This window comes from Xylocopa sonorina, chromosome 5, assembly GCF_050948175.1.
Source record: "Xylocopa sonorina isolate GNS202 chromosome 5, iyXylSono1_principal, whole genome shotgun sequence".
Classification (NCBI taxonomy): Eukaryota; Metazoa; Arthropoda; class Insecta; order Hymenoptera; family Apidae; genus Xylocopa; species Xylocopa sonorina.
Genome location: NC_135197.1, coordinates 1,708,980 through 1,730,199, shown reverse-complemented (window position 1 = coordinate 1,730,199; position 21,220 = coordinate 1,708,980). Strand labels below are relative to the sequence as shown.

At 40.5% G+C, this 21,220-nt stretch overlaps 1 protein-coding gene across 1 annotated transcript in view; it reads right to left on the bottom strand.

The window, feature by feature from the left end:
- LOC143423638 (uncharacterized) overlaps positions 1-21,220 on the bottom strand; it is a 122,301-nt gene that overhangs the window by 54,669 nt on the left and 46,412 nt on the right. Inside the window, exon 5 of the mRNA XM_076895124.1 lies at positions 8,759-8,934. Within this exon, the coding sequence (XP_076751239.1) occupies positions 8,759-8,934 (176 nt within the window). The remainder of the gene's footprint in view (positions 1-8,758; positions 8,935-21,220) is intronic.

Genomic DNA, 21,220 nt, shown 5'->3' with positions numbered 1-21,220 from the left:
AGATCGGACTTAGAAATTTAGTACATAGAGGTAAATGGGGTATCATGTTCAGTCTAAGGCTTAAGGACTTTTGTTTGGCGTGGGAGGCTCGCTGCAGTGCACTGGCCCACCTGACCCCTCGAACAAACCGTGGAGAAAGATGAACAGAAAGGAAAAGGGGAAGAGAGAGAGAGAGAGAGAGAGAGAGAGAGAGAGAGAGAGAGAGAGAGAGAGAGAGAGAGAGAGAGAGAGAGATGTAGACAACCTGACCCATTCACTAGGCCAGCTTTTCATTTTCCTTCGATTTTGCGGCTCGTCTCGCGGGTTCATGTTTGATCGAATTTTCGTGGAGAAAATGAAGACGGGGAAACAGGAGGGGGTAGACGAGCTTGATTCGCATCCATTTTGACAACATTGGGCATTCAATCTCACGACTTGCTGACTAAGATTTTTACAAATAGCTGGCAAGTAAACAAATGCTCCTCTCTCCTTCATAAAGAATGATTTTTATCGAATAGCTGGCAAATTTCGGGTTTGGATTGCGCGATTATGTAGAAAGGCTGATGGGCGAGTAGTAAAATCGATAAAAAAGATAGATCCACCGGATCGGAGGGTTAGACAGGATTTTTAACGCGAAGAACAATTCGCGACAAGGATACGAGTAACGAAAATTAGGTTTAAGCCGATGTTTTTGAGACGGTCGACGCTTTGTGTTTTCTCTGTCGATACTCCGCCCCGGTCCCCTTCCTCGCCCGTTCACCCGCGGGAGTAGGCGAACAAGGGGAGAAAAAAAAAAGAGCCGAGTAGAAAAAATGACGGCCCCCTCGCTACCGTGGTGCGTGATCAGGTGAGCCTGTCCCTACCACCTTGTCGGAGATGTACCCTCGCACGTCCAGGAGAGTCTGTTGTTTCTTTGTGCGGCTGCCCCTGTCAATTGGCGATGGTGTCGGACTCTTTTTTTTTTCGCAAAATGTCTCGTTTGTAAATATAATTGTATCCCGAGGAGAGTTGCTTTTACTTTCTTCGACAGTGTCCTTTCGCTCTATTACAACCATCGTTTTTGTCAGTTTTGTACTTTCGGCTTTCGGCTTTCTAAACTTTTTGCAGCGTAATTAAGTGGCGAAGAGCATAGAAATTATGTTGCAATACCTTTTATATTTTTGTCGATCAATTATCAATCATGTACGAAACATTAACCCTTCGCGAACAAATATTTCGAACCACATATGTGACAAAAAATAATTTCCAATAGGTAATAACCCGAAATCATAATTTAATATTTTATAAATATTCGATACTTAATTTTACTTTATATAAATAATATAATCAATCCAACGTGAACAATTATTGTAAAAGATCTGGATCTGAAACGATTTTATGGCATAAATTAATAATTTAATCGAAATGGTTACGAAAGAGTCTTAAATTTTGAACGACACTGAAAAAAGGGGAATTATTTTTTAAACGTCTAATTTAACAGCGTACACTTGCTTCAGCGTAATGTTTTTGAGAAACAAAGGACCGAAATCTAAATGATCCGAGTAACGAAAGTTCGATGTCTGCGTTTGAACCAAGCCAACGGGTTAGGAATAAATTGCCTCGAGTTGACTGATATACAACACTGCAACTGTATATAAGCAGAGGCACACGCAGGCCTGATAAAAAGAGACACTGTTACAAGAAACACGTAGCCACGGCCGAGTGACTAGCACTTCGATCAAGGATGCGAATAGAACGTGATATTACGGATCGAGGGAAGAAACGTCGGTAGTATGCACGCGGCTGGCCAGATGTATAATTTGAAAAATTGTACCATCTTGGTCGGTTTGAAAAATTCGAATATTCCTTGCTATCCATTCAGCGGTGAACGTTCGAAGGAAAGACAGAGGAGTGATCGCGTGGAAAATCTAATGGATCGTTTTACACCCCTCGTATTTGGAAGAATAAATTCGAATAAAATAGCAGTAAAAACATCCAATACGAATCCCAATTATCCGTTCAGTTTGAATTCTGCACCCCATCATTTGCAGTTGAATTTCTTCATTGCACAACCATCGTAACCTCTAATATTATTATAAATTACTAAACGTATAGTTTGAAAGCACCAGAATGGACATGAAACAGAATCTCGACGGGAGAAGATATCTTAACGTCAGTTATACAGTAGGTGTCTCTAATCGACTCGGTTGTCACCTCGCAACACTGCAATCTCTTCGGCGTTGTTTCAGCGCGATCCTTTCAGACGTCCTTTCAGAGGCGGCGTGCACTCTGCCGGTCAGAGGAGGAAAGACCGGGGGACGAGTAGAAATAAGGAGGGAAGGAGGCAAAAGAAAGGGTAAAAAAGTGGCTGGCTAGTGAATGAAGCTATGCACCTTCATGCCCGGGGGGCCCAACATTCAAGTCCCGAGGCTAGTGTACCGTGACGAGCACAGCATCCTGCCTCATCCTCCTCTTCTATCTTCCTCCTCCTTTCTCATCTTCATCGCGCCGTTTCCTCCGATCGACGGACTCTCGAATCGCTGGCTGACTTTAGGATGGCTTCTCTCCAGTTCCTACTATAAGACTCCTCTCGATGTCGTTGTTCCTCTGATTTGCCAAATTCGTTTGTTTCCACGCTGTTTGACGTTTTCTCGCGATCGTTCGTTCCACCGTGCACGCGAGTTTCGATTTTTCTTTCTCAGGCAATCCGTATGAGAAGCAAGTTCGTTCTTTTGCTATTTCGAGGACATTTTTGGGGAATTCGTGGAGGAATCACGAATCATGTCAATTATTTGCAGGTATTCTTAGACATTTCATCCTTTTACAATTATCATAGATATCCAATATTTAATTCTTAACTCTCACAGAGTGTTCGACTCGCCCCAAATCCCTCTTTTTTCCGCTATTTCATCCACCGCCTCCACAATTTTCTCGGCCATTCACGTTCCCACTATCGTTCCTTCCTCTCGTCCACAACCATCCTCCGCCTCGTTCCGTTGTAGTCACCCATTCATCGACCTCTCGATTCACGGTTCGAGAAGACAGCCTTGACGCCTCCCGGGCCTTCGATCGGTTTTTGCCCTCCTCCCCGATCGGACCCCTCCTTTCCTTTCTGATCCTTCTCCGGTCCTCGCAGGCCATCATCATCGCTCGGCCGATCGATCGGGCACCCCGAACGGCTCCGGCCCGCAACGGAAAACCGCAACGCGGATCTAGTTAAACCGCGCCGCGGAAATTATTCGCAGAATAATGTCGGCCGCGAGTTCGCTCCTCGCTCGGTTTCGCTCGCCGGTCGAACTCTTAGCCGGGGTAAACGCACTTCCGCGCCGTGGAGGTAAACGATACCGATGCGTTCGTTCGTTCGTTCGTACGTTGGCTGATGAACCGTACCAGTTTATGCTTTTCCGCTTTCGTCGGAACGAAATTTTCAAGTTTTTTCATTTCGTTCAGAAATTTAAGTAAGCCATACGATTTGCCTATGTTGCTAGGTTTTTCTTTCCTAGTTTAGAACGATAATATGTGAAACTTGTAATTCAGCTATTAAATTATTTCTGGAGATAAGAAATGATTGTGTAAAAATTGTTAGTTCATTGCTCTATGATGTTTTAATATATGTGTTATTTAAGGACATTACGTACTCTTAAATAGTATAGTATGTTTTCACAAATTCCTTTAAAATAAATTGTTCACTTTATTATTTTTATTATTCCTTATTTAAAAAATTATAAACGACCAGTAGCTATTTCCCACCAATCATAAGTTCATCCAAAGTTTCCTCTCAAAGACAGCACAGATAACAATCATTACGACCGATGAGCAATTAATATTATACCGCGGCGCTCCCGTCCATCTCCATAAAGTCGAAATTTACGATTCCCTTGTCAAGAATCGACTGTTGCTTAATCACAATAAAAATCGCAATAGTCCGGTTGTAAAATAATACGTAATGACCGACAGTTTCCTCTCTTTTTTGTCTTTCGTCAATATTCATTTAGAAGAACATTATCATAAACACGTTACTCGTTTAACGTTTCGTACCATCTACATTTGCGATTGACGCGAATAAAATGGTAAACGCGCGTTCATCATCGAAAGCGTTAGGGGGGTAGTTCCGGTAGTCGACCGTCATCGATAACGGCTCCGCGAGAACACTTACAATTAGCAACAACGTTCCTTCTCTTCCCCGATCGTTCCGCCGCGATGTGAACGTAACTGAAAAATTCATCGGTACACGATCGTACCGTTGCGCGAGATCTATGTAATTTGCGAGCGGACTTCTTTCTCCTTCCAAGTCTTCTGGTCTCACCCTGTGCCTCGCTAACCGGGTGGGGATCTGTAATTTTCGTCGATTTAATCCTCGACGAGTCTGCTCGCTATTTATTACACTGTAATATTGAAATAAGCGGCTGACGAATAAGCGACTCGTCCTTCCCTTCTTTCTTTCTTTCTTTCTTTCCTTCTTACTTTCTCCCTCCCTCTTTCTTTCTGCTCGCTGGACTCGTGCATGCGAGTGCTCGTCTTATTTGCCGCGACTGATAAGACTCGGAAAGCCATTAAAGCGGTGACTCGATCGGCATTTAATGAAGAAAATCATAATAACGAAGCAGCTGCAAACCCCCACTAGCTAATCTCGCCGCTGCCTCCTCAATTATCGACGCGGACGACCACAGGATCGAATTAAAGGTATCGCGAAGGGAGGCCCTTCATCGTTGCCAGGATCGTCTTCAATTCCTTAGACTCTATATTTTGCCGTAGTCGTTTCTTAAAACTCCAAACACCAACTTCGATAATTAAATTTTGGCAAATCGAATCGAATCGGCGATCAGAGGATTCGAATTTGCGAGGCCCATGATTCGATCGATATGTTATGGAAAAGAACATTTGTTTTTGTAATTGATTGCAGCACGTGTCGATCTTGATTGGAAAATTTCAGGTTCTTAAGCTGTATTTTTCCTGAACAGAGTCCTCAGTTTCCTCGATTCTTCCATTACGAGTGAAAAGATCGCTAATCTGAATGCAGCTGAACTTTGCCTACCGATGTGACGATCCTTGAACTGTAACACGTGCATAGGAATTACGATTTCCTCGAGGTTTGCATGTTTCAACATTCATTCGCGTTTCGAATCGTTAAATGCGCCGTTTTACCGATATCTTGAGTTACGAGGGGGCCAACAACTAAATTCGATTTCATATTCCAAGGAACCCACATGTCGAAGTATGACACCCGTTGATGTTCTCACGTTCGTTCCACCTCGGCATTTATATAATATTTAATTTCTCCGGCGATTTGGAAAGGTGGCGTCGCGATCGTTAGATCGGAGTAGGCATCGGAGTAATAACGCGCAAATAAAGCGCGAGTCGCGATCGTTCGGAATCAGCGAAATCCGTCCGCTCTTCTATCCTACCGTCCACTCGTTTTAATGGTTGGCAATAATTGCTGTTTTTCAACGGAAACGGGCAAGGTATACGTGTCAGATCAGGCACGTTGTGTTTCACTGGCCTCCGGCCTATGATAATCTGTCCTATTCTATAATCGTTCGGTGAATATCATTAAATTTTAACGATCCGTCTTATGGTATGCCGCGAGCCGCGTGTCCTTCGATCTCTTTCAGCGGCTTCCTTTCCTCGCCTCTTCCTCTGTCTCGCAGCTCTACGACATCCTATGCCTCGATACCGCGTCTCACTCGTCGATCTCTCCTCCGCTTTCCTCTCGAGCTTTATTGCCAATCTCTTCTCGTTCGATCTCCTCGCGGCTGCCATTGCTCGCACTAGTTCGTTTCTTCTGCGTTATCTTAAATCTGACCCAAGTTAAATATAATATTCAATACGGTTTCAGTTTTATTTATTACATTACTTTATTGCCGTATCGGTCGTGGTTTTTCCACCAGAGATGTCCGTGTTTATAATTAACGATCTACTTGAAATTTCATTTGTATTTTCTTATTTAACGTTTAACAGCAATAACCCCAAGTTTAACTTCTACTTTAAACTAATTACAGAACAATCGCCTAAATTTTCACTTATTAGACATGGCAAATATACCTCTAATCCATTGGTCAACGAACCAACACCTTCGTTTCCTTGGCGGATTAACAAATCCTGAGTAGATTAACGCAATCGACGCGAGGCAACTTCCCAACGTGATTAATAAAATGGCACAAACGAACGGACATTGTTACGTCCTATAATCCATAACAAAGGGGAAGAAAAAAAGGAAGCGCTGGGACCACGGTTTATACGCTTGTAGGCAGTCGACGAGGCAGTTAAAGGATTAGAGGACTTTTTTAAATCTGCAAACAACCAAAGGATAAAGGGTTAGAGAATCTATGCTCGGCTGGATGCACCCATGAAATCCGGTCGTAAACGCGCCGGGAAAGCGCGTCAGCGGCAACTAAATTTTTGAAAATCACCCCTCACAACCCTTTCCGCTACCTGCCGGAACAGGCCAAACGATCCTCGCCAAAATAACTACGCTCGTCGGTTTTCGGCTTTTTTCTACGCGATCAAGATTCCTCGTTCCGATTCCTTCGATCGACAATGGTTTACCTTTTCATTTTTAAATCGATTTTCAATTTTTTTTTGTTCGATTCCGTTGCAAAAATCTAACTAGCGAGCGTAGCTTCTTCCATTATAAATAGATACGTTAACTCTTTTCAGGAGGATTCTGTATTTTAATTTGTATTTTAGATACACCCTGAACCGGATACGTTAGTTTTTAAATCGAGTTACGTTCTCTGGAATACTTTCCGGTGACGAGTAATCGATAAACGAAATTATTAAACGTAGAAAACAGGATGAACATTTATATAAATTTAGTAATACAGTTTTTCTGATTATAAAAATAATCTTTTAGGCAGCGAATAGTTACAATTATTAATTTCGATAGTAATTGCAAAAACACGAGGTAAACGGTTGCATCGCTCTTAGAAAACGAAACAGCGTATACAGAAAATCACGGGATATACAACACTTTGCATAACCTTCACTTTCTTACTCTTCGGTGCTCCAATTCAACATTCTATCAAGTAACTTCAATCAATCGAATCATTCTGCCGAATTCCACCATAAGCCACCCGTTAACACGGTTAATCGGTCATTGTTCCTTCGATTCTTCCGCTTATTCAATAAATGACCTTCCTGCAACCGACGCGTTCGTTGACGCGGTTAATTGCACGCGTCGCTTCGCATTTTTGTCTGTTCTCGTGATTTTAAAAGAGGAAGCGCGCGATAATCCCAGGGGCCTTTCGACGCTAATCCGCCGCTCTGCCGTTGGATTACGAGATGTAAACGGCGAGGTCCTCGTCGTAAACGAGCCGTGCGACAGGCGACGCGGCTCGATTTCGAGAAAACAGTCGAGAGTGTGCAACCCCTTTCTCTACCTGAGACCCGGAGACAACATCGAAGATGTCGTCGACTTCCGTTCGACCACCCAGTTGAGGAACGGGGGGTTGGTTCAAATGGAAATAAAATCGATACACGCCCGAATGAGATACGTACGCGTCGAAAGATAGAGACAGAAATAATTTTTGTGCTAGAGGTTGAATTTAGAAAAAATTAACTGAAAAAACCCACGTTCTTTTATATTTAGTTCGTTCTTGAATCGAATTTTTGTGAATACTTTTAATGAAATACCTTGCGAAACTGATGAAAACAAATTTCTCCAAACAATAATACGTTGGAAACTAGAAATATTTTTGCTAAAAAATTCTTCTTATCGAAGGATAAAGTTGTAATCGAACGAACCTCTCATTTGAATATATCTTTGCAACAACTTGGTATGTCATATAAACGCATTATCTGCCAAAGTAACTTGACATTTTTCATTATTTTTACTGCGAAAGATATTAGTGAAAAAAAATAAAAGGAAACAGAAGAGGAGGGTCGTGATTTCTTTCAAACGATGGTAGATTAATCGACTTTAAAGAAGAACATAAATGTACGATCGACTCGCGACACAATGTTCCTTTGAATTTTCTTTTCCAAACAAACAGAAACAAAGCATTGTCGTCGTTTTAAAGAAATTTTGGAGAGAAAGAAAGAAAGAGAAGGTAGGAACCGTGGAGGGTGTTCCCCTCCTCTCTGAGGGCGCACTACGCACCAGGCGTGAAGAAAAGTAGTTGCCAGCTGAATGGCCGGTGTTTTACAACAGTGGCGAGAGCCCAATAACCCTCGTGGCTTTGTTGAATCGCGACTGTACCTGCGGTAAAAATCAGCCACTACTGTGCGTACAAGGCTTAAGAGGGCGTCGTAAAGGGTTGAAGTGCTATAAAACGGCCCATTATCGGCTTGGGAGCCGATCGGCAAAAATGTCCTGTTACGTCTCCATCCGGTCAAGTCTTTTTAATTGCACCCTTGACTCTATTGCTTGGATTTTCTGCGTCTCTCTCTCTCTCTCTCTCTCTCTCTCTCTTTCCGTAACTGTAATTTTCTTGGCTTGTGCTCTCGGTTCTGATGCAAAAGGTTGACAGTGTCACAAAGTACCTCTGTTTTGTGCAGAACTTACTTAGAAAATTATTTCGTACCAACGTTACCGGCGAGAATTTCGTTTTATTTATTAGTCACGATTCTTAAAAAATGTTTGTTATTATTCCTTGTGCTCAATGAAGTATAAATGAATTAAATCCGTGATTTTACAAAAGTTTACGTAATATTGTTATCGAGTAAATGATGGTTTGTTTGTGAAATGTTTTATAAAATTTCATCTTACCTACCGTTATTTATATTCAATGACGTTTGTAAAAAAAGGAACGACACAGAAGAAAATAAAATGGTGGAGCGGAATGAATTTTCGAGTACTCACCTGTGGACACATCTTGCACTGGTACTTCCTTGGTGGATGAGAGTGCGGTCCACCCAAATGAGGGTTCAAATGCGACGGATGAGAAGGTTTCACGGTCAAAGGTTGCGGAACCACCAGCAAACTCGCTGGAGGACTTCCGCTGCTGGATCCTCCGGCGCCACGATATTGATCTTCACCTGAAATCATATGAGAAAAGGTCCTGTTAGTTGAAGGTGCCACCTTCAAGTATTGGCCGTTGATCTTATTCCACTGAATTAGACTTAAAATCCATTAACTCCAAAATATATAGTTGCATCAGTTCTTACTTAAATGAGCAAAAATAACAAAGAAAAAGAAAAAGAAAAAGAACGATACTTTCGCAATATAATAATCGCAATAACAATTTAATGGACTAATTAAAACAGTGCAATATTTAAACAACTGGAGAATACAAAATGAAATTTATTTTCTGCCGATAATATCGTAAATGTCGAGTTTACTGGCACGAATAATTCAATTTATCGACCATCAAACCGGGAACTGGAAGTTCTTAAATTCTCCTTTAATAATTGAAATTAGAAATTGATCCTTTTACGCAAGAACTCGTCTATCGGAGTTAGAAAAGTAATCCTGAAACGGTAATTTTCGCCGTTTCCCCATTGATACCTGATGATATCGGCAAGAGTTACTATGAAAAATGGCTGTCCTTTATTATTAGTCATCGTGCGCTAACCGTGCGTTATCTGACAACACGATTACAACCGCGATCAGTTGGACGCATTAATTAAATTCGCCGGTGATTATTGCACACAGTAAATCTAGAGGAACGTTGTTACAACGAGGCGATTCGTGTGCTCGGAATTAGAAAGTACTCCATCGCGCGAGATACTTATTAAACGTATTCGCGAGTTAGCCAGCGTAGTGTTTTGCAGAGAATCGGAGAAATTCTGCTGGAACCGTTCACCGGGGACAATTAACGAACGGTGGTGAAAGAAAAGAAAAAAAAGAAGAACAAGTCAATATATCAGCGCGGACGCAATGGAATAACTATATAACTGGATAATTCAAGGAATTCCGGCTGCGTTTATCGTGGCGAGCGATCGCGAATAAAAAGGTCATAATTAGAGAATATTATACGATGCCACGGACATAAAATATCGTTGCAGAAATGCTCGCGATAACACCAGCCGCCTTATTTTCTGCTCCGTTTCAACAAAAATATGCAGCTACTTTGCTCTCTCGTTTACCACCGACGGACATACGCGCAACATAATTCCTACGAAAGCTATCGGCGACCATACTCAAGGATACGTTATGCTCTCTGCTTGTTAACGATGGTTGCGAGCAAAAGTGGAGATTAGATAGGTAAACGAGAGCAGTGGTCGCAAAAAGTTTGTATAACGAGACGATTAAACTTGAGGAACAAGAAGGATTTTCAGAGAAAATTTATCTGTGTAAAAGTAGCTTCGCTATCGCGAATCTCTACCTTTTTCTTTATTCGATTCCAAAACTTGTTCGTTTGATCCACGATTTGAATTTTCCTGTGTTTTAAATAGCGGCGAGGACAATAATTAACGAGAGGTGTACGGTCGAGGAATTGTAAGGGCACCGGCAAAAGACGGAGAGAACGCAGGAGGCACGCAGACCGACTGACGCAATCAAGCGCAAGGGGCAAGGATCCTGGCAGGTTGCAAGGACGAGTGATCCTGCGTTACGAGTGGCTGTCATTAAAGGCGAGTTTTCAATATCGAGATCGAGCTACGAGGCAGGCACAGGTGCATCCGCTGGGTGTGTGCGTGCGTGTTACTCTTTCTGCGTTTTATCCTCGTCGCTCTTTCTGTACCCTCTCTGTCCTCTTTTCCTAGCATTTTTCTTCCTGTCTGGTTACCGGTGGCTTTAAGATCGACGTGATCGCGAGAGATCTCGATGGAAGGTGCTTTGCTTTGCTTTGCTTTGCTTTAAATCTTTATGTCTTTTTTATAGTCTTTCAGATAAAAAATTTATCTGAAACGTTCGCGTATAATTGTGTGTTTGTAGTGGCGAAAATAAGAACGAATTCTTTCTTCTCCTTTCATTTTTTTTCTATAATATTACATACGATGGAGAACACATTTAAAACCTTTGTTCTTTTTTAAATCGTTTAAGTTTGTTTATCGATTATTTTAGTGTGATGAAATCGTTGTTGAACAGGCAGTTATAATCGATTCAAATATGTGTGAATGCAGACATTTTAGAACCGCAACGACGAAGCAACTTTTGCTTGTCTCTTCGAGAAGAAAAAATAGAATAAGGTAATTCGGGGATGATGCCAAATGGAGTGTGAGATGGTCATAACTTGAGCTTTACTCTGTAAATCATTAGCACAATCGAATCTACAATTTCTTTATTACCATGAAGAAAATTTCCCTGCCGCCCGATAGTTTGTGTTATAATAAAATAAAAAGGCTACGACTTGTGCAATCCTTTTTATACAAATTATTTATTTATTGCAGTTTATTTTCAGTATCCAATGGAATAGGGTAAATTGTCAGATCGTATATAAGAAATACTGTTCTTTTCACTAGTATACATTTAGTTTCCATTAATTTACCAATGTCCCATAATGTATGATTTAAAGAATAAATAAAGTTTATAAATTTGATACAAATATACGTATTGAAGCGGCATGCTTCATGTAGCTATAGAATAAAAGAGGAAGAAAGAAAGGAAGGAAAAGAGAGGGGAAGAACGTTTCGTCCTGGGCCTGCTAGTGGACTCATCAGTAAGGCTTCCTAGCAGACCCTGCCTTAGACGCTGGGATATTAGGGACAGTTAAGAACTTCTATATATTGGAAAGGAGAGGCTAGCGAGTACTTTCAGGAAATTGTAGGCTGTGCTGTCCCTCTAGTGGCGATAGTCGAAAGGCCGCCACAGTATTTAAGGTTTTATTAATTTGATAACAAACCTTAAACACTTCCTCATCCCCAATTATCTTAAAAAAATCACTTTTTCGTCAACTATGTACAAATACAGTCGATTAACTTTACGTGAGGAGAGAACAAGAAAGAAACGGCCACGAAACGGCTATGAAATCTACATACGAGTAACAAAAGTTCCAGTATCTCCTACAAAAAAAAGAAACTCTAAATCTCAGTAGCATTTACAGAGCATTGCACTATCGATCAGATCATTAAAATCGTTTCAGTAGTCGTTCCAAAGTGATTCAGATATTCCTGAAAGAGAAGAAAAAGAAGAAAAAAAAAAAGAAAAATGAAGGGTGCTAGCTTTAACGCGCCGCGATCGAACGTATCTGACTTCCATTACGCATTACGTGTTTGGTTTATTGCGCGCCCTTGATCTCCTCTCCTCGTTCCTCTGTTAATTCCTTTTGTTCCCGTTCCGAGATCATTCTTCCCCGGCAACATGAATTTTAGTACTGCCGAGAAAGTCGGCCGGCGGTGCTTAAAAACTGGCGGAAGCATTAGGAGCATTAAACGAAGGAAGTTGTAATGAATTACGTATCTGATCCGTTTCCTGCCCAGAGAGAAAAACCCATCGGTCGACCTTGAACGTTCAATGGATATCTTTTAAAAGTAACATTCAATTACTGGAGTTGGACGACCTAATGGTCGCTATAAATTATCTTCTCTTCTTCCTTCATCTTTTTACTTTTCAAATGGTCTAAATAATAAAGACATACTTTATTATTTTATTAATTTTCTATGTGTGAATCATCTGTATTTTTCTTATATCCTGCACATTTTTATGTTGCTTTTCTTTTGTCATTCATATCCTTGTTTCGTATCGCTATATTGTAAACTCGAAGAACTTCCTCGCTTCCTTTTACTATAAATGATTTTATGAACAAGTCTCATCTTCCATATAAGAAATGATATGTAGATATTAAGAATTTAATTTTTTCAAATAGAAATCAATTTGAACGGATAAAGAAGACTAAAACCTCCCTTAGAATATCACCAACAGTTGAAAATTTAATCTTTAATGTTCTATCTCGATTGTTGAAATTTTATACAATTCAAATCGTGTTCAATAAAATTTTTCTCAGTTTTCCCATTTTTCCACATAATTTTTACCACTCTCGCTTTTAAATCATCGCCTTTAAATCATAGCAGAACAAAATTGATGAAACTACGAATACAGTAAGATACACCAACCTTTCGATCAATCCCTAGAATGCAATTTGGGCGTAGCATGAATTTTTTTTTTCATTGTTGCATTGTACACGAATGCGATTAACTATAGTCAATATCAATAGCGCTATTACTAGAATTCAAAAAGAAGCAGCAATTCTTAAATTCGTAGTAATGCTCGCACTTTTTGCCTCGTAAAAATTGAACATGTAAACGCGTCCGTGTAAATGTGTTACATAAAATAAATTGTCATTCGAGAAAAAAAGCCAATCACCAATACAAAACCGTATTTATTATTAGGCGGTGACTTATACGCGATAATGCAATAAATGCAATGCATTAGAACTGGAACGATCGCGTTGAATCAAAACGAATCGTGCAAAAGCAGTATTAAAATGTATTTTTTTAAAATCTCTGTTAAATTAAGATCGTGTAAAAAGGCTGGTAGAAAAACGGAATCGGATGCAAGTGTACACTTGGGTCAGAGCGAAGCAGGTGTTCTGGACCAAACGGTCTCGTTCGCGATGCATAACAGGCTATTGGATAGATGCAACCAAGTGTTTCGTAGAAGCGTATACATCGGACGCATAGTAAAAAAACTCGCAAGTATAAACGAACCGAGAAGAAATTACTCCGATGGAGGCGATAAATAATAGCAGATGTTAATACAAAAAGAAAATGAACTATAAAATGTAAATGTACATTATTAAACTGTTGTATAATTGATGCTTTTTTTTTTCGCAGCGTTATGCAAAGATCGTGTAATTTTTCAACCAAGTCGATAAAAGAAGACGTCGCGAGAAAGGGTTGGACGAGATTTGCGGACCGACCTTCGTTTCTCGGTTGATAAACGAACGAACGGTCACGAGCAGGACGCGTATGGTATCAATAACAGTGACCAAGAGTCAACCGCGAGGACAATTAATCTTGCCGTAAAACCACGTCAGCGTGTGTCGTGAAATTCTTGCAAATCACGTTTCACTGTACGTTTTTTATCGCGCCGCTATTACCGCCGCGTTTAGCCGTCCAATTGGTTGGTTCACGCGCGTGTAATTGCTCGTGCATATGCACGACACCGTAACCCGTGACCGGAGAACACGAGGTCTCCTGAGATCTCTTCTTGTTTTGCATATAGAAATTCAATTCGATTGGAACGTCGCGCCGACGATCTGTTACGGGTACAAAAAGGATGGAAAATTATTATTCGACGGACCTGCGTAGTGTCGCGACTTCCTCTCCGTGGTAGAATACGTAATTTCTCTTATGGATCTGTTATTCCATTTTTAAACGGCGCAACGTTGATTCACTCCGACCGGGAATTGATTTCGTAATGGCGAGCTTTGTACTTCTAGGTAAATTTAGGAAACTTTCAAATCCCCTTCTCAAAAGAGAATCGATTCTAAATGGGTATCAGGAAAAATTGCGATAATAAAAATATCGAAATCGTATCGACTCTGATCGAATCAGCGTTTGCGTTCGTTACTAAACAGTCGTCGTATAGATTATCGGCGACAAGTCGCGGCCACGTAACGTTCTCCTCGCGGCACAATTAATTGATCTTTCCAGCGTGCTTGAACTCGATAATTATCATTTGCATACGCGATCTCGCGCACTGGGAGTCCTGATCGTCTTTCTCGCTTTCCATGATCGGCGGGGAACGAGGGCAGGTTCTCCTTCGGTCGGCAATTAGCGCACGCAATATCGCAACAGCCGCGGTAAGGAAACCGCGACAAGTGCGTCGATATTTTGCGCCGTTTCGCTCGATCGAGCCGCCGTTTGTCGCGATCTATCAAACCTCGGTAAGGGGTCTCCGAATCGATCAGCTTTCTTACAATTTTTACTTTTACGCGATTCCTTTAACGCTCCCTTCGTCGACCTACGATTTCTCATCCACGGAGAAGAATACAATTACCAATTACACAGTACAAACACCAATTTCACTATTTTCGATTATTTTAATTCTTGTTACATAAAAGAACTATTATTTAACTAAACGTTCAGCGGAGGCAGGTAGACATGCTCCATGTAACTAAACAGATTTTTAATTAAGGGTTTAGATATGACATTCAGGCCGGCCTAGTTGTTCCGTTTGTCTCTTCATCAATTAATTAAGATCGTAAGATCATCGATAGTAAACAGTCTGAGATCGTAGAAATAACACGTTTCTCAGAACATTACGCAAGCTTAATATCGAATATGCAAACTAAGCGAGAAATATATAAATTCGCCACAATGATCTTGTTTCAGTCTCTTTACGATGTGAATATCTTAAAAAGATTTCCATCTACCGGGTAAACATAGTACATACAGAAGCACGGATACGCATTTCTATTAAATTCAAACACTTTTCTACATCGTTCATCCGTTAAATTAGCTCCCTTCTATGGCTAATTTGTTCGGAAAAGTAATATTTTTCTCGACAGAAACAACTCTTTATACGTCTGTTGAATAAGGGGACGACGCGAATACACAACGCGAAATGGAAATAAAAGCAGGCTCCGCTAAGTTTAGAACGCAACGTAATCCGGATGGCTACGAGCAAGGATGCATTATTCCTTTCAACATTTTTTTCCACCGTCTGGAGAACAATATTTCTTCTTTTTTTATTGTGTTTGATCCTCGACTCAAACCGTGGACTCGGCTTGTTTGCCAGCCGAATCTCGAGGACGATTAACGTCACGTTTAGAAAATAATTTTATGCCTTACGTTTCTGCTCTCGGTTTTAAATTATTTTTAAATATGATTTATTTTAATTAATCTAACTATTAAATTGATTAGATCGTCTCTTCTACACCCTTCGAAAATCTATACGATCATAATATATAATATATAATATATAATATTCTATATCAGCAGATACAGAAATTTCTATGTAACTTGTGCGGCAATCGCACGTGAAGTGTACTTCAATTTTTTTTCAACGATACTTAGTCGATGCAATCGTTTAAAACAGATTGACACACCAGAGGCTACAATTAAAACCCTAAAATATTTACGAAGCAGTGATTATCAAGTAAAATAAATAAAACGAGTGAACTGTTCTCCAACAGCTTTTAATTCCTTTCTATTTAGAATCATTTTAATTGAACAGAATTAAACGCACACACATGTTTAATCGTCTCTAAATAGTTTACATAAATAATGAACATAGTGCCCGGCAAACAGCGCGAGATCATCGAACTTGTACAAGTCCAATATTTGTATAAAAAAGATATTTTCAATACACCCCAATCGACACTTTACTCTCGTACTCATTTCCGACGAGCGTTCCTCGAGTGCATCTGCAAAAGTACAAGTATTACTCAGCGATCATCGCTCGCGTCGATTCTCGCGTTTTCACCGCCGCCAAGATGACGATGGTCGCTAATGACGCGTGATGTTACGCGAACAGATGGCGATCTGCGCGACGAGTAACGTCAATGGAATGATCGCGGGTGTTTCGGCGCCGCGAAAACCGCCTCCTTTCACTTCTCCTTCCACCCCGCCCCTATCGCTTCAGCTCGTCTCACCCCTTTCGTTACGATTTCATTCACCAAAACACACGAACGAACCGCTCTCCTTTTCTTCCCCGTTCATCAACAGACAGATCGCGTTTTTATTTATTCGTCCCACTTTATTGCAACAGCCAGCGGAGCCGTAACACGTAAATTCGTACGTTTTCTTTTCTGCAACTTTTATCAAATTAAGCCTTCCACCTATGAATTTGCTTCTGCTTTTCCTATTTTTTTCTTTGTTTTTTTTTTTTGTTCTTTTTTCTTTAACTCGAGAAACGATTGTAACTATCGTCGACTAGAGCAGAGATTTCAGGACAACGTAGGCGAAGCGTCCGCTGACGGGTATACGTTCGAGGGTTGTTTGCCAAAGAGGCAGTGCGATCGTAACTGTCATCAAGTATTTAAGCGACGAACAACGAATAAAAGTGGAGACAGTCGTTGTTGGAGCCACGAAAACCATGCGACAATGCCATGAAACAATGCGAAAGGACATGATTGCGAGAGCGTGCGAACGAAAGAATAAGTCGTATAAATCGTGTAATAATCATTTTTAGATTTTCCTTTCCGCAATTATTTATATTGTTAGGTTACGTTCGTCTCATTTGAATATTTTATTACTTTAATTCTGCAATTTTTCAAACTTGTATTTCGAACAATCGCCAGTTTTTACTCGCGTCACTTTACGTCGTGACAAACGAGCGATATATTCGATCAACGGTAATCTTTAAATAAATCAAAGGAAAGTTGAAGCGTAACATTCAATTAAAGGCATTATATATTATGGAACGTCTGACGAAAATGAGTTTTGATATATTTTAGCTGGTTGTCATTACGTATGAGGTACGACTCGCGTTCTCCGTTAATGCGTGACAATTGTAAAATAGACACGTGGGAGATTTATCATGGGGTGTTGCGCAATTAAAGAGCATGCGTTTCTCATAGAAGCTCGTATATAAATATTCTACAAAAATGATGTCCCTGGCCAACATACAAGATTATGTCTTATCCAGTTTTAGAGAAAATCAAGGTAAATTAAATTTTATACTTATATGTCTCTTCAAATGATTGAAATAATTTGAAATAAAACACAAGTTAATCGAAAACATCACGCAAGTGTTTCAATATGTATATCTCGGCGAGAGCGAGAGTGCATGCCGCGTACAGAGGTCGTAATATAATTGATATCGTCCTCCACATTTATTTCAAGTTTCAATAAAAATACTTACTTGTTTCAATATAACAAAGAATAAAAATACTTACTTATTAAACAATGAACAGTACCTTATTTATATTCAATCTTGATCTGTGTATGACGCATCGTTCAATTGAAAATTGCAAAGTGACAATGCAAAGAAAGCGAAAGTAAAAATTTCAATAAGTGAAAAGCATCGCGAAAAAAAGGAACTCCCTTTTGCGGAACTTGGGCTCGCGGGAAACGGGACTAATAGCCGTGAGAGCGCAGCAATTGTCTCCATTGTGACACATGTTTATAATTGTTTACCAGCTGCGTCGAAACGAGTCGGAATTCGACGAGCCTCTGTCTCTTTCCTCGTGGAATTTCGTGCGTCCCTCTCGTCGACTACCAGAATTCTTTCTCAATTATTTATTCTAAAGAAAAATTCCCATATATTTGTAGAAGTGCGAATTGTGCGAAGTCGCGATTAAATACTCGGGTGACGAGTTACGCGTGTTTTTATTACAATAATTAATTACACATAAACGGCTGTAAATCACTTTGTTTGCCAACCGAGATCATAAATTTACTTTCAGCAAGAAAAGAGACGGAAGAGTTATTGCTCGAATCGAAGAATAAATTGTTGGAGACAAAAAGAGACAGCTGTTTGTAAAAAGAATTGTGAAATAATTTGTAAAATAATTGGCAAGAAAGGAAAAACTGTATGTAGAATACATGCGCCGAGTTATGCAGAAGCGAAAGGAAGCAGTTCCGAAAGTTGTCGAGCGTGCTAATCGACTGATTAAAGAATAAAAGCGAGGGGTGAAAAGGTCGCTCGATAAAGAATCGGCGGCTGTTATCGTTACGATTCTGATTCGGGCCATTGAGATCTCTGTCGTAACTGCCGCGAACGCGACACCGTGGCCTGTGCTTGTCTCCTCGGCGCTCATGAATATTCGATCGGTCGTCGCTCGTCGAGAGCGATCCTGACGTCATCGAGTCGGAAGGATCAAGGATCCTGCCTCCGTGCGCTTTCAATTCGCTTCGCTGCCTCGCGATGCACCGCGCGCCTTTTTGCCCCCGTTCTCCAGAACGCGGAAGGGTTGCGCTCAGTTCGCCACGAGGGAATCGAGAACGATACGTGTGTCGCCGAGAACCTACTTATACATCGATACATGTATATCGAAGAGGAATATCTCAACGAAAATAAGAGAAGACAATTAAATTTTCACAAGTATTATGTGTACGATTATGGAAACGAAATCATTGGAAGATGAATTTAATGAAAGTTGCTACCTTCAACGTTTATGGAATTACGGAAATAAGTGCACCGAAACTGTGGGCAGTATTGGGCATTTTTCGTTTGAAAAACCAACAACATCAAACAACATGTAATTAATATTAATAGAATCGACTGTTAAATAATGACGTTTATTCGAGATTCATTTGTAACTTTCGAGGCATGCCGTTGATCATAATTTGTCATAGGCGGTGGCTCGTTCAACAAGTTCAAGAATTAGCCGATTGAATTATGCAAACGAACCGTCCCGAAATGTCACCAACCACCGGTCGACCGATCGATTAATCGCGATCGAATGCCCGACGAGGTGTACGAGGACGAAGCAGAAGACGTGTCCAAGCGTCTCTGGCGCACAATGGACGAGCAATAGGAAATTTCGATGGAAACGAGTCGTGATTACGAGCTCGTACGTGTGGAAACCGAGATTTGGTGGCATCGCGAGGAATTTCAGGTAAATTCGACAAGAAATTCGATTATATATTCGATTATATATGCTCCACGGAATATTCTAGCGATTTCATTATTCAAGCAGTTGTAAACCATTGTGCTCTCTTCTTTACAGTTTTATTCGAAATAGAAAATTGCATTTTTTTTTTCGGCAAAATCGTTAAACTACAATTTACAAACTCCACCATTTTCTATGGTTATTTTTTCTATTATTCAATTTTTGTTATAAGTAGAATTAACAGCACACGCGACGTAAATGTGTACGAATGAATGTTAGGTAAAAGATAATTTGCATTTAAATCGCCGTCTGTTAACAAATTTTAAATATCGATAATGTTCTTTTTTTAAATTTCGTTAATGATCGACAGCGAAAAGATTAGTACAGAATGTTTGATTGCAGGTTCGATTTTGGAAAGGCTTCGACTTTGAAAATTCGTGTATGTGTACATTACAGAATGCTGAGAGGCTGTAAGACACACTTTTGCCATTAATATACGCGAACTCGATGAATCGTCAAACTTGTTTGCCTCCAAAATGAAACGCGACGAACTATTATTATATCCCTTTCATTTCGGTCCGTTTGTATTTCGTACGTACATTGTGTTCAATGCTCGTGTATGCAATTTAAAACTCGATATTTTCACAAGTGCTTTTATACCTGTAACTCTAAATATCTGCATATAAATATATGCATATTCGTGTAACGTGTACTTTACGTTAATGTTCCAAGGACTTAATTACTACCAGAAATCATAAATTAGGATTTCTGAAGCATGCAAAGTTGAAACGTTGGAATTTTGAAAAAAAACCTTTAAAGGAAACGCAACAACATCTACACGGATATCATTCTTCCAGTGGCACTAATGCAAATTAGTTTTCCAAATTTACATTTAATCGTTCGAGATAGCAGGAAAAGGAACCGAGTGCTTTGACGAGCCATTTTGGTCGATGATTCGACGCCCGAGGCGACCATTGTCCGCGAGTTTCGAAAGATCCCGAGACGGAATTAAAGATCGGATGCATCGTTGGCAAGGACGTTATGTCATCGGGCAACTATTAAATTTAAGCTAGCCAACGTTTCCTCAAGGGGATCTGGATACCGTGGACCGGTCTCGCAAAGTCGCTCTCGAAAACTGGCTTTCCGAAAACGTATTCTTTTTCCTACCGTTGCTACCGGCGGTAACAAAGGACTCGCAAAACCGAGAGCGAAAATGGGACGCCCGATGGGTGAAAGGTCGAAGGGAGACAACGGGTTCTTTGGTATTTCCAAAGGTTTTTCATTACACGGAGTGGGTGACGCGAGTCTTCGTCCTTTTTCCTCGTTCGAATTCTGGAACGACGATGGAATTCCCTCGGAAGAGCATTCCGTGCCGCCATTTAAGTCGTGATGAATGAAAAAATCTTGATTTCACGTTTCTCTTTTTCTTATTCAGGAGGAATAAAATACAGCTAATATCGTATATAGGTGTACATTGACGAGATCTAAAAATCAATCATTCGATTGGTCCAGTATCAATTGGAGCAAACCAATCCATCCTTATGATTTCATTAACGATAATTCAACGAGTATAGCTGTTTCCGTAAATTTAAGATTCAAGGAAATTCGTAAAAGGCAAATATTGCTAGGAATACAGTCGCCGTAGTTATTGCAGTTATGTAGTATGTAGAATGTAGTTCTTATTGCAACAACAAACGTTGTTCTGAACAAACATACGTATGCAGCCATGCGTGGCAAGGGACAGATCTTTTCCCTTTGCGGGAAGAATTCCCCGGGTTTTAAGAAAGGGAGAGGGTTTTCTTCACGAGCAGACAGACCGTCTGGCGATCGTCTGGCTCTGGCGATCGGTAATTCAGGTGTTTTTACGGTTTTCCCTCCTTCGGACTGAGTTTTTCTCCCGCTTGCTTCGGTTTGATGGCTTTTCCAGAGATTTTACCGCC